Source organism: Echiichthys vipera (assembly GCF_963691815.1).
Source record: "Echiichthys vipera genome assembly, chromosome: 19".
In the NCBI taxonomy this organism is placed as follows: Eukaryota; Metazoa; Chordata; class Actinopteri; order Perciformes; family Trachinidae; genus Echiichthys; species Echiichthys vipera.
In genome coordinates, this window is record NC_139844.1 from 17,202,794 (window position 1) to 17,217,759 (window position 14,966).

General features: G+C 39.3%; 1 protein-coding gene across 3 annotated transcripts in view; it reads left to right on the plus strand.

Annotated features, from left to right (window-relative positions):
• The first annotated feature begins 302 nt into the window (after positions 1-302).
• Positions 303-14,966, plus strand: part of efr3bb (EFR3 homolog Bb) — a 33,584-nt gene continuing 18,920 nt past the window's right edge. Inside the window, exons 1-3 of one of the 3 annotated variants that reach the window (XM_083933466.1) lie at positions 303-440; positions 894-1,033; positions 13,091-13,167. In XM_083933466.1, the coding sequence (XP_083789592.1) occupies positions 1,027-1,033; positions 13,091-13,167 (84 nt within the window). In that variant the 5' untranslated portion in view covers positions 303-440; positions 894-1,026. Of the gene's footprint in view, positions 445-893; positions 1,034-3,636; positions 4,053-13,090; positions 13,168-14,966 lie in introns of those variants that run through there. The other 2 variants (XM_083933467.1, XM_083933465.1) reach the window with 2 other exon arrangements.

The window sequence follows — 14,966 nt, forward strand, 5'->3', positions numbered from 1 at the left end:
TGGTGCCTTCAGTGCACCTCTGGCCAAAGAGAGAACCTACGGAGCTATAACGAGGAGAGGAGAAGTACCAGTAACATTACACTGATATTAACATACTTCAAACAAAATCATAGTGCACTCACAATACTGTTTTATTAAAGCATTTATTTGGTCAAACATCTGGCCAAGTATTTGCATGCTTTGCTGTTCATCCTTACACTAATTACCCAGTAAATAATTCAGGGTTATCCGGTACTGAATGCGTTCAAACCGGTTCAAACATGACTAAAGTGTCCAGTGGTGTGGGCTGTCACAACAGTAACAACTGTCAGCTAGAGGAAACAGCAACGCTGTGACTCAATGTGTGGTGTCCTGGCATTAGCTGAACTGTAGTCAAGGTGGCTGACGTTTACTGTCCGTATGCCACACATGATAAGGACTTTAATTTTCCTCACTTCATGGTAAGTAAGTACCTCATCTTATCTTAATGTTTGTGTTAATGTTCAGAGAAGCGCAGGCAGACATGGGACTTAGCATGCTAACATTAGCACACTTTAGCTACTAGCCCTGAATAATAATATTTGTAAACCTTAGCTTTGTTACATTTAATAAGCGTAAGTTTATGTCTTAACTTAATTGAATTTCGAAACACTTGAGCTACCTAAAGAGGACAAAGTGATAATAAAATCTGTGACAGCTAGCATTACTAACATTAGCATTGCATTAATTTACTGTCATGATTTTGAATTTCTGTCCCGATATAACGTCAAAAGATGTCACATCAAACTATTTGCTTCGTCAGTTAGTCGCTAACACCTGGTACTTAACGTATTATGATAGGTTGAAATATGTTCGACTATTAACGATGTTTATTAGGGCATCATCGGCTAATGTGGGCATACTTACTTCCACAGGCCAAAGACAATCCAGCGGTTTTCCTGATTTTCGAAGCGCCGTTGGTGTCTCGGTTCCGGGGCTGAAGTGCCACCCATCTCCCTGCCTCTGTGAACCTGGAAGAGCAGCGCCCCCTTGTGACCAGCAGTCAACATGACAGGTGGGCAACACCAACCTATTTAACACCCGAGCTGTACAATGCCTGAAGACATCATTCAGAAATTCAGTGTAGGACACTGCTGAGTAAATTAAAACTAGTTATATGAGCTTCCTAATCAACAACAACAACAACAACAACAAATAAAGTCACTGCTGATTGTAGAAAATGTTTTTGCAAGAGAATCTTTGCATCAGTATTCCAGATGTGTTTTTATTTTATTCATTTATTTTTATTATTAGACAATAAAACATGACATTAAGACAGACACATAAGTCACAATAATCACTTAACACTAGATAGCACTACAACAATCATAAACACAATACATAAGTATGGAAAAAGTTTTGTATTGTTTCCAGACTTTTATCTCACTTTCTTAACTAAAATATATTAATATATACAAATCAAAACAAGTTTACTAACGCAACATAGCCCACCTGTAGATGACATGAAACTAATCAAGCAGGCTGTAGAATGGTGTCGGGTTACCATGGTTACCGATTCTCATTTATTTAATTTTGTCTAGATTCAAGAAGCTTTATTTATCCCGAGGGAAATTATTGTGCAACAGTTTCAATAATGGGAAAGGGTCAGAGTAACAATAAACTAACATAAATCAAATAAAAATAAAGCTAACATAAAATAAATCAAACAATTAACTAGATGTGACAGAGTGCAACAGACATTGTGGTTAAACGTAGGTATATACAATATACAACAATACGCACTGTGCAGTTTAGCAGCATATTGAGAAAAAAAAGTACAAACTAAATAAGTGATGAGTGTTAAGGAGTGATAAGTGATAACAGTGTCAAAGTGTAGCAGCATTTCTTACTGAACTAAGTTACAGTACAACTAATAGTACAACTAAATAAAGTGATGCAGTGATGATATAAAGTGATATTTGCTCAGGACACAGTGTCTCCACTGTTCCTTACCGGGGGGAGATGAATTATAGAGTTTGATGGCCACCGGAAGAAAAGACTTCCTCTGGTGTTCAGTGTTACACCGAGGAGTGCATAGTGTCATCTACATTTTATTTATGATTTATTATTATTTTATTCAGGATTTATCTTAATCTATTATTGTTATTTTATTCATGATTCATTCTTATTGATTATTATTTTATTTATTTAAGTATGTTTACTCCAAATCTAAAGCCAATGAAGCAAAGCCCCGTGTTTTCTTTTGTAGTTCCTGGTTTATTGTTCATCTCTACTGTTACTGTCTATAGGGGTTGCAGGTACACAGTTATTAATTAATTAATTAATTAATTTAAGAATTTCGCTTGAATAAAACCCTGTGCGTAGAACATGTCTTGGTTTGGAGTTCATTCACTTCAATGAGCTATAATACGTATGTAAAAATGTCTTGTAATTACATGGCAACATAATAGCATACATAGTCAGAATTTAACAAATGTGTCAAAGTTGGATTTTAAAACTATTTATTTACATAACAAGCATCTAACAATTGGTGTTCAGATGTTAAATATTGACTGAAAAATCCTCAGAAAAGTCTGGAAATTTGATTCTGAAAAAGTCTGGAAATTTGATTCTGAAAAAGTCTGGAAATGTGTAGGAACCCTGTAAACACAACAACACAACGAAAAACATCCATGTCATCAGTAATATCATCAGAGACCATTGTAACCCCCATCTACTCCAAAAATCAGCCAGCGTCTCACCAGCTCTCCTCTTCAATAAACCTTTCCCACCTGTCTAAATATTTGTCAGAGTTTTCCTTTGTCCTTACAATATACCCCTCCAAAGTAATGTTTAGTAAACACTCTAAAATGACCGACATTCAAGGAATCCACATCAACAGTTTAAAAAATAAATCTTTTCCCGGACAAAATAATTAGATTAATGATATAATTGCATATCTCTTTTATATCGCCGAGGATTACAGAGAAAAAGTCGAGCTGAAAACACAATGTCATTACATTACACATCTTTTTAAATATCTCCCCAAAAGGCGGAGACAACAGGCCAATACCAAAAAAAGATGTACCACTGTCTCAGATTCCGCAGCACAAAAATTACAATCATCTGTCTCAGAATTTCCCATGTTCGTAACATTTTCCGCATCGGCAAAAAATATACATTATTTTCAACTGAAAAGTTCTTAAAAATGTGTCTATTATTCCAGATGTGTTTCTTGTCTTGTGCAATGCGTAAAGTTGCACAGAAATCACTCACCAGACCTTTTGATTGTGTTGGCATCTGCTGATGATAACATTCCTTGAACCTCAAGCCCACTGACTGAATGGCTGTCCCACAGTGTCCCTCTCTCCCTGCTTCTTTCCACCCTCCTTTTGTCTGTTTCTCGCTGTCTCACACCCAGAGAGAGGCTCTGGGTGGATAGTGAGGTCCATTGTGACAGTGAGATGTTTATTAATGAGAGAGGCGCACATAGAGAGCAGACCTGCTATTGAAGGACTAATCGCTAATCTCTTTGGTAATACGGTCAATCTCCGTATGTACTAACATTGATTACAAAGAAGCCTCAAGACAGGGACATACGAGTTGGTGTTCAGCAGGGACTCTTTGAGAGTTTGGGACTTTGTATTGGTGTGAAACTTTACACAGAAGTTGGAGCTGGCTTTCCTGGTCAGGTTTGACAGATTGAAAGTGTATGTTTGCGTGTCTCATGTTTATTGCGGTCGTACTGGGGAGTTGTGGATGCATGTGAGTGAATGAGTACATTTTTGCATTAGCTTAACTAGCAAGGTATTGTGTATTTGGCAGCGTATTTCACAATGTTTTTGTGAGTGATGGTAGGTTATTTAAAAAAATAACAAAACAAAACAGATAACTTTGGATTTTTTGCATATATGTTTTGGCTTTGATCAGCTGGTTTTCTGTGTCTATAAAAGAAGTAGTGTGTGTCTGAGTGTTTGTTTGTGGGCTGTTGTGTGCTTGTTCGCCTGCCATGCCCTTGCCTGCGCCCGATGTCCCGGCCTCTCAGAGGCTGGCACTGGATTGTCGTACCCTTCTGGACCATCGCATTGGCAAGGGTAAGTGACAACACCACCTTCTCTGTTCTCTCCCTGGCTCGTTCTCTCAGTTGCGTGAAAAGAGAATGATTTCACTGTAAAGTTGCTTTTCTCTATGTGGTTAAAAGATGCCCCAAAATATTTGGGTTTGCGCATACAGCCCTGCTGGGAAATGTCTAGATAATTTCAGGTTTGCAGTGCATGTGTGAAAGGGGCTTATGATGATTATTCAATCACAGTAATATCACACAAAGCCCAAGTGAAAAAAAAGGAACTCCACAGTAAGTGTACATCGCAAGTTCATCACAAATACACCTGCTCCAAGCTTCAATGGGGTCATACAATTTAATGATGCAGTCAAAAGACAAACAGCTATGTCTGAATCTTGTATCTTTTTATTAGCTGACAGGGAACAATTCACCGCCATCTTTAATTCATTGAACCAGTCCTAATGTAGCCTACTTTCTTCTCCTTGTTCAATCAGTGACAGCTGAGCACTTTTGGTAATTGCAAAATCAAGCTTTATAATGGATCTTTGCTTTTAAGCCAGTTCTATCTCTGGTTGTTTTCAGAATCTTTTTTAAAATGTTGATAGCCAGTCTTGAAAACGAATGCAGTGTTTTCTAACCAAAAAGGTTAGGTAGACATGTATTTTATTTCAAGCACAAGTAAAAACATGCGAGGATACTGCTGCGTCATCAGGTTTATAGTTTCACTTTTATGTATTAGAGCCAATTATTTGAACATTATGTTTGGTTTTAGGTTTGTCACAGTTTTATGGCTCCGTTGTAACATGCTGATTTCAAAGTTTTGCTCATGCAGTGCATTCATGTGCAGATGAGAAGTTCTCAAATGAGTGAGCCAGCTGCTGTACAGTACAATATCCCATAAACAAATAGTATTTCACAGTTTTGCATGAACAAAAAGCAAATACCAGTAAACACGATGATGTAATCACACATTTTGTCGTTGTTAGGCTACAAAATGGAAGGAAATATGGTAGAAAGCCGCATATGCATTGTAGGACAAACTGAAAGTAAGTAAAGCAGGAGGCATAGGAAGATTAATGATGGAGAGGAAAGAAAGAGCAGGGGCTGGAGAAAAGGAGATTGCGTGGGTGGGAGGTCTTCTCCCTTTCTATCCCCGTGGTGCATATTTCTTATTCTCTCCCCACCCGCCCCCTTTCTCTGTTTCTTTCTCTGCAACTGAGAAAAATGAGTAGAGGTGAGGTGGCTGTGTTTGTATGTGCGCCTGCATGTGAGATCTGCACTACCCCCTTCAGAAGGAGCGCTGTTGCAGGAGACAAACGGGAAAATCCAAGGTCATCACGGCACGCTTCTCTCTGACGTTGCCTTTCAGCCCCCCTTTTGTGCACGTCTGTGTTTGCCTGTGTGTGTGTGTCTGCACGTCAGGGAGAGCGTGTGTAATTTAGTGCATCGAGCCAGGCTCTGCACCAATCACAGTGGCATTTTAGCTCCAAGCACACGTGCAGGCATTTATACCAGAGTGAGCCGTGTGTGTTTGTGTGCATTTTCAGTGCCTCTTGGCACAGCACTGTGTCTGTATGAGCGACTGAAGCTGCATTAAGAAAACATAAGCGTCTGTAGTGAGTGACTCGGAAATCAGGACCAATGTACGGTAAGAATGACAATCACTCTTCCATTATGTATTTGTGTGTGTGTGGGTGTGTGTGTTTGTGTGAACTGTGTAAACGTGAGTAATGTAAAGCGTTCGGCCAGTTTTGCTACATTCTACAAACACGTTTCCTCTTAGCTTTCTTGTGGTAGACTGCAGCTGTCACTACAGTGTAACGTCTCCTAAAAGCGCATTATGGGAGCTTGGACTCTTATGAGGATACCGCTCTATTAAATTGGCAGATGCAGAAGGCACCGCTGAGAAGATGTTTATTTTTGGTAATAAATTCTTACTCGGTCTTAACACTTTTTACTCAAATAGTTTCCTTCTGTTATATTTGTGGTAACAATCTTTTCTCTACACTTGTAACATATTCTGCTAACTGTTGTAGTTGTCTGTTTGATAGTCTAAGATTGTTGTCTAGCTTTCTAGTTGTTTTTAAAAAAATCTTGTTATCCTTTTAATGTTTTTCATGATTCTTCAATATTTTAGTTATCCCGTGATAAATTCATACTTACTTGAAAACCGGAGACGTAGTAAATGTGCTGTTTAAACTGTGAGATAGGTGTTTAATGATACATGGATCTGTATCATTATATCACTGATCCGATATCAATGCAAAGTGAAAACATTGATACATATTGTCATCTTTGAGATGTGCCTTTATTTGGCTTTTTGTCAGAAAGAAGTGTTTTGTTTTTCATTTTTAATGCTTTACAGAGCTCAGTGATAAAATGATCAAGTCATATTTTAGTATAACTAATGATGATATCTTCTCATATCGGTCGCAGCTTCCTGAATTGAATTGAATCTAAATCCTATGTTGGCAGACTTTGTGATATAAGCAAATATGGTATTGTTGTCCAAAGAGTCAATATCATAGCGAATCGTGCTTAAACTTGGGATTTACATCCCCTAGAGATCATGAGAAAATGCCCTTGGTGTTAGCATTTACTGAAGCTCTCGTGTTACTGGGACATATTGATATATGGTTCATTGATTAGCACTAATTAAACAAGTAGTCAGCTTTGCTTTGAGTTTGCAGACTATTGATGGGAAAAGGCTTCGGTTAGTAGGCTAATGAATTATCAACACAGACACTGCACACTGGAAGAACAAGCTCAGTTAGGCTTCTTTGTGCAGTGCACTGGTGAGCTACAGTAGACCCTCATAGCTCAGTTTCAGTGCCTGTTTGACTGTGATTCATAGTGTGTCGGATTGGCCTTGTGTTATGAGGATTTGTTGGCAGCTGGGTCTGTACATCAGTATGTTGGTTGCATTATACCAGCTATGTTTGCTTCCACCCACGCTGGATTGAATGTGTGCTTTGAATCTGACTTAGCAAACATGCATTGATGTGTTTAAAAAAAAAAAAAATATATATATATATATATGAAACATATGCCTCTGCAAAGTGTGTCTGCAGTGTGCGCGTCTATGGCCAGGAGATATATTCTCAATGAGACAGGGCTCGTCGTGACAGAGAGAAGAGTGGGATAGATAGAAGTTGTATGCAACACACGAATAGCTGTCATTCCCCGCATGCATAAGTGACATTTCTTTCTCTTTGTCACGCTTTCCCTAATGCTATATCAGCCCCTTCTCCATGATACCCAGCTGTCATACAACTCTCCAAAAAGTCATTGAGCTACAGCTTGTGTGCATATTGGCTGGCTCTTGAATCAGCCTCGTTCATTATCCATTATTTGCTTACACACTCCTCGTCTCATGTCTTGTTTTCTCTGTGTCTTTGTAGATTCTGATGTGCGCTTGCTATGTACTGTGTGTATCTACTGTTTAAGACTGTTTTATATGTCTCTGTTTTCTGATGTAAATTTAGCAAGGACTTGGCCCCCCCTCCTTATGTCATAACACCCCTGGAGGGAAACATGCATTGTAACCGTCATGAGAAGTGTCATGTATTATGCACAGGTATTTGTTTGCTCTTGTATGTTTGTATATGTGCTTGTGAGTTTATGCAGGACTATATTTACTCTTTTTTTCTGCCACGTGACTTTGGGTATAACCGAGGAGTGGCTTAACAGCAGGTGCAGCTATGATGCTGCGAGATGTGTTGGGCTATTTGTCACACACAATTTTTTGTGCATATGTGTGTTTATAATTAGTTTGACTATTATAGATAGTTTTTTTCAATCTCAGACGTTAATATAAATAAACAATTTAGCCTGTGGTGTGCTATCATCCGGTGCTAATAATGTGGGTGCCCACAGAGCAGAACTTCTGTTAACACTTGAACATGCAAGTGTGTGTGGAGGATTTAAAAAAAATATATATCATCATGCAAAAATAAGTTTTTCAGAGCTATGTTGTCTTTGTTTGCCTCTATTTTTCTCACTTTTCTCTCTCCCTGTCTCTCTCACCCTAATGTGGAAAGGTTAAGCTGACATCCGGGGGGAAATGGAGAGTTTAATCTGTTAATGTACCAGCCCATTGTTACAGGGATAAAAATAGCATTGTGATTGGCTGGCTCCTTGCTGTGGTGATTGGAGGGGTGGAGACCCCTGCACATGTACACATGCACATATAAATTAATTCTGCATGGAAATGTAGCTTGGCATCCAATCAGTGAAACAAGTAATAGACATCCCACAGGCCAAAGTTGCCTAAGGTCTGGGGCGCCAGGCTGCAGAGATGTCCGCCTTCTCTTTATCGTCTTGTTCTGGCGACCAACAACCAGTAATTCACTGTTCTGTGCTCGTGTGTGGGTTAATGTGTGAGGCTGCTTGGTGTCCAGCCCCTAAATGTGTTGTCAGCCTGCCATCCAGAGTGGGTGGTGTGTGTGTGTGTGTGTGTGCGTGCGTGTGTGCGTGACACCACTGTCGTTAAAATTCTTGCCCACCCACTTTGCTGCTGATCTCTCTTAGCGTCTTCCACACTATTATCCACCATTATCACCACCAAGAACGATAAACAACTCTTTTTTTCCCCCACACACAAACTTAACACAACCTTGAAGTTACACAATATTCTCTTTGTGTGGGGTTTTATGGACTTTATCAATCAACAGTGATAATTGATTAATGCTTTAGGACATTCATCAAGTAAAGGGCTAAAACAAATCACTGGTTTCAGCTTCTCAAACTTTTTTGCAGGATTGGCCAATCACAGGTCATAAAGGCAGCAAGAGTCTCCTGTTACTGGCTAGAGTTTCTAAAGCCTGAAAACAGAACCACTTTCACTCGAATTACAATATGATGAAATGATATTATGGATTTTTCCCCCCAAAATGCCAAAAATAAACTGTGTACTCCAGGTTTAAAAGTATAGCATGTAGTATTATACCATAGATGATCGTATATTACCTAAATAAAGCAAAATGGAATAACTTATCACAAGAGGTAGGTCCTAGTTCTTTTTTGAAGCTTACATAGAGCTAAGTTACTGTGATACTAAATTAAGCTATAGCTAGCTTAGGTTGAGTAATTGGTAATATATCAGACAGAGGATGTGCTCTACAGCAATTATTTTTAACGTGACACAATTATTGTTAACATGCCACTTTGAGCAACCTTAACACATCAAGTGGTTGTCATCAAGTCTCTGAAAAAGCAGAAACTTTAACAACTTTAAAGTCACACAAAAAAGTAACTATGAATAGAATTTTCTTATAATCAATTGACCAAAAATGCAGATGCTTGCACAGTAGTGGAACTAACATATAAATCGCTGCACCTACTGAGCTGTTCTGAGCTGTTAAAATTATTGTGGCAAAATACCACTGTTGTTTTCCCTTGTGTAAAAGAAAATCCTTCACTTTTTCTATTCTATATGCCTATTCCTCCCAAAAAATATCTCCTTTCTCCGGCTGACAGATAGGACAGGACAGATTTGTGCTGGACAGAGAAGATGCAATAAGTAGCACTAAGCTGTGACTCATTCAGTGCATCCCAATCCACCTCCCCCATCACACTTCTTCCATCTCTGTCTCTTTTTCTCTTTAGCCGCCCGTGTCTCTGTCACTCGTTGTCCTCCACCCTTTACTCTTTACTCTTGGGACCTGCTGTATTTTCATTAATTTCATTCATTGATGACTCCTACACTCAAGCCCCGGGCATATACAGCAAGGATGAGCGAAGGTGGTAGCCGAAGGGTTCGGTGGGTGCAGGAGGAAGGGACAGAGGGAGGCCGGACAGGAAGGTGGGAGGGAGGAAGGGAGGGAGGGGTGGAGAGGCCTCATTAGGGTTTCAAGTGATGGAGGAGAGAGGAGCAGCTCTATGAATAGACACTCAGCTCTCAGCGATAAGCCCGAGCACCAGCAGAGCACCAGCAGAGCTCCCGCTGCGGAGTTCAGCAGAACTTTCAGAGAGCAGAGAGAGGCCTTGAAACAGAGGTGCTTTTAAGTGGTGGGGCACTAAAGATGCCTTTTACTCTATTAAAAGGCTTTCCAAGGACATCCTGCTTTTGCTGCCTGCCCTCCTCCCAAGTGTAGGTCACTGATAACACACCAGAAGGCTAGTGAATGCAGGACCATAGCCCAGAAGAGGGAGAATTATTGGGGCGGCTGTGGCTCAGGAGGTAGAGCGGGTCGTCCTAGGTTGGTGATTCAGTCCTTCTGTCCATATGTCGGAATTGTCCTTGGGCAACACAGTAAACGCCAAATTACAGCACCTTGCATTGTAGCTTACTGCTATCGGTGTGTGAGTGTGTGAATGAGAAGCATATTGTAAAGTGCTTTGGATAAAAGCACTAATTTAAGGCAGCCATTTACCTTTTATTGCTTTTGGAGCCGTATTGCTTCTGGTCCCCCTCCATAGGGCTAACCAAGGTCACACTGTCCTTTGTTTAATTACGTATTGTTATTTTCATAACACTCACGTTGTTGTTGTTTGGAACTAACCAAAATACTAAACGTGTAGTAAAGTATGCAATTTCTCATTTAACTCAACCAACTTATCGTCACATTCACGCAAACTACCTATGTATGAATGGATGGCTATCAGGTGTTATAATATAGAGCTGAAACAATTGGTTGAACAACTGAAATTAACCAGCAACTATTTTTATAATGGTTATTATCTTTTCCAAGCAAAAACAGAACTATTGAACTATTTCTTGTACAAAACAACAAGCAATTGGAAGACAACAACTCAAGCTCTAGAAAGTTGTGATGGCGTTTTTCTCCATTTTGGGACACTTGATAGATGCAATGAGAGAACATTTTCGGCAGAACAATGTTAATTGCAGTTCTTTAATGATAAATATTTTGTGTGCAGTCTTTGTACTTCAACCGTCTGGAAATCTTGCATGTTTGTGGTTGTTCCTCATCCTTACTTATTTTCAGCTATTCTGTGTTTAAATTCCTTACATTTTTTCCCTGTTTATTGTGGTTGTACATCACATGGAAATCATATCTTGTGTGTCTTGCCAAAGTGTTCTTATAGCTGGGCTCAGCTCATCCATTTGCACTGGTGAGTCAGGCACGTGGCAGCTTATTGCCTCCATTATCTGTATAAAATGTGCACAGTTGGTCCATTTTATACTGAGGAAATGAATTTTGTGATTTTTAGGACGTGTAGTACCAGTTGACAGCTGGTTTGGGCAATAATCTCTATTGGAGGCTGGGTGTCTCACAGTGTGAACAGTGTTGATCACAAGGCTTATCAGTGGCTCTGATGGTTGTTGAGTTCTTATTAGGGCTGCATGATAAGAGGACAATATCTAATTGCTATTATTTCGACAGATGTTGCGATATGATTCAAGATATTAGAGGGAATAGTCATTTTTTTTATCCACATTCTCAATTTCATTGAAAAATATATTTTGTTAATAATAGTGTGATTATTGCAATATTCTGTACCCCCAAAGAATATATGTGTGTGTATATATATAATATGCACAAGTACCAAAGACAGTTTTTGTTTTATTAAGTTTGCATAATACTGTATGACCTGTAGGTCTGGACATCTCTTAGCATCACAATACTTAATTCAGAATGGGATTTTGAAACATATTTTAGTCTTAGCAAATATTGCGCCTCCCCCTTCAATAAAATTGGATTAATTGTGCAGCCCTAATTTGTATGCATTTCCATTGGTGCATTAAAAAATGAATAAATGTGTTGTCTTGTTATATGTGATGAGTCAAGGCAAAATGTACTGTATGTTGGATTCAGCACTTTGTGAGGCAGGGGGAGGCAACTGGGCAATCTTGTTAATGTCTGGTCAGAATGCTCTCATAACAAGGTTTTAGAGCCACATCAGCAAAAAAAAGGGCTTCAATCTGTGTAACAGCGAACTAAAATAATGAATAATAAAACATTTTTCCTTTGGGTGAACAGAAGGAAGGGAACTGACGTTATGAGGGAGGGAGGAGGAAATGGTGTTTTCTTTGCAGATTACGTTTGTCTAACATGCACAAAATGGTGTCAGCTATCAAAGCAGCCATTAAACCTGACCTACTTTTTTTCATTCGCTTTTGTGACTCCAACAATGAAAGTTGTTTTACAGAGTAACATGAAGAGTTAAATGATGCATTTGGGGGGTTTCTTCATTCTCCTAGGGTCTCCTCATGACTCACCACTGCTGAATTTCTTCAACCAATCACAGTCCAGTTCTCCCTTTTGCTTGCTAAGTCAGAAAAATCACTCTTCAGTGTGAGCACTTTTCTCTTCAAGGCTGTCTTGATTGCGTTGAAAGAATGTGTGTGTGTGTGTGTGTGTGTGCGCGTGTATGTGTTATCATCTAGGCCGTCGGAGCCATTGCTTTGACTCTAATGGTGGTGTGGCTGCATTCTTTCCATATCTGGCTTTCCTTAAATATCCTTGCACCGAATGACATTCACCTAGTTAAGCTTCAGTTTACCAGAAGCTCCATAAAGATGAACACATATTCAAGTTTTATTTGATGCAGTTGTTTGGTTGTTTCCTGTATATTTTGCCCTGATGTAAGGCTGGGCGATATGATTTTATATATATATATACATGTATTGGGATGGAAGATTTTGGGCATATCTCCCAGCACCATCCTGATACAACGAAACCTACTGATGTACTGAGTATTATGCTGGTCCCATAGTCCCTCCTTCTCTGCACCGATAAATTTGACCTGTCACAGCAGGCTAGACAACCTAGCACCTAATCAAATGAAAGATGTTTCCATTCATATTCAAGTGTGCCAAATTTAAAAAGGCCCTTACAATAACACTGGCAAGACTATTGTCCATACTTGCTCGTTAGCTCACCTATTATTCTTTTATTAGCTGCTGCTATTTTCCTCGATGACAAGTCAATTTGACAATAACAGCTACATGCGTAGACTATACGAATAGTGCTACGACAGAGAAGGGATGAGAAAATAAGACATTTTTACCAGTTCTTTGTCTTTAATTAATTTCTGCCAGTCATACTTCACAAGTTTAACTGACCATCTTTCTGTTTTTCCCTCCCCATCTCTTGTCTTCCTCAGGGGTTTGCGGCTGTTGCGGGGCGCTCAGGCCTCGGTACAAGAGACTGGTGGACAACATCTTTCCAGAAGACCCAGAGGTGAGAAGCTCAAGTGACTTTGTGTTTCTTTAATGATGTCTTTCTGAACCAAAACTGGTATTTTTATTGTCTGAAGTTAATTACTATCTTTTCTTCTGTGTGAGTAGAAATGATGTGGATCTTGCTCCGGCATTTTGTCAATTATTGTTTTTTTTTCTTAATAGGGTACAGTGTCCTTGGAAGAATTTTTTTCTTTCACTAGGTTGTTGGTTCAATTTAGACACACACATATTTCAAAAATGTGAAAAGAAAGTCTGATAAATAATGCGCTTTATCAGATTTAGCTGGAAGCTTTCCATCTGTAGTCCTTGGCAGGTAAAATTTAAACAGTGTTATGTTATATTGTCTTAGATTTAGGAAGAGTTAGGTATATAAGAAAACACAGCACAGCATCCATACCTTACTTACCTCATTTTTACTGCTGTTTGAGATCTTACACAGATGACTCATAAAGAGACTTAATTTGGGCAGAGAAGAAGGAGATGAATTGTTACAGAATAAACTTTTCACAAGTGCGTCTTTGCTACCGCAGTAACCCACTTTACCTATAACATCTGTGGCCAAAACTGCAGTGCACCGGACACACTAGTACATGCAGACCTCATTTCCCTGTTTTGTGCATGTGTGCCCGTGTGTTTGCGTGCCTGTGCGTGCGTGTGTGTCTGTGTGTGTGTTTCCAAAAATGGCTTCTAAGTTTGTCTGAGACTGTAACTAACAGTTTCCTCTCAACATGGGAATAATGAAACAGCCTGACAACATTTACACATAATTGTGTCGCACTGTGTGAGCATGTGGGTGTCTTTGTACACATCTTACTGTACTGAAGTTTCTCCCAGATAATTAGTGGTGAGGTGCTTTAATATAGGTTGTATTCTCTGTATGTGTCTCCTGCACACACAAATTGCCCACACAGTACTGGGCATTGCTAGTTTAAATTGGATTGGATATCAGTGGAGTATACTGAAAAAAAAAACCCTAAATGAGGTTTTCAAACAGCGGGGTTGCTGTTGTTTCGTTTTTTTTATGCTCAGCTGGTCAGTGATGGATACTAACCCCAGGATGTTTTAGAGAGGCAACAGAAGCGACGCTATCATAATGTACTGACCTTTAAAATGACCCTTTGAAAAAGCACAGGTGCAACTAATAACATTAACAATGCCCACATTTCATGTAAGTGTGCCAGGAATCCATGCTAAAGAGCCGGCATGCACAATAGCAAGGAATAATAAACTGAATAATGCAGCCATGATTAATGTTAATTACACCTGTGTGTTTCCTGCTATAATGCCACAATATCTGCTGTGCAAACAACCGCTGCTACGTGTCATACAGTAGGAGAAAAAGCACAGTGGAAGTAATAAAATTAGTGACAGCTGAGTTCCATTTAGCTGCTTCTGTTTCACATTCCTGGTGTTGTGCATCTCGGCTCACTGTCACACTGTCACAACTTACTTGAACACTTAAATAGATCAGAGCCTTCATTAATGTTATTAATAACACCTGATGCTTTTCCAAAATGTGGTTATTTCTCATGTATTCCCACAGTGTGACTATTTTTTTTTTAAGTGTTTAACTCGCAAAAAATTATACCACTCCTCCTGTCTCCATTGCATTACAGACTTAGAAATGGTACGTTTTTACAGAGTTAATAGTGTTTATCCAACTTTCTGTTCTTTTTGGGAGTGTTAGTTCATTGACTGCACGGTTTGGCTCTTGCCCAAATGTAAATGGGATCTCTGTGGACTATAGATGTTTTTAGCTCTCTCCTCCCAGACTGAAGAGCAGTGAAGTAGGTCAAG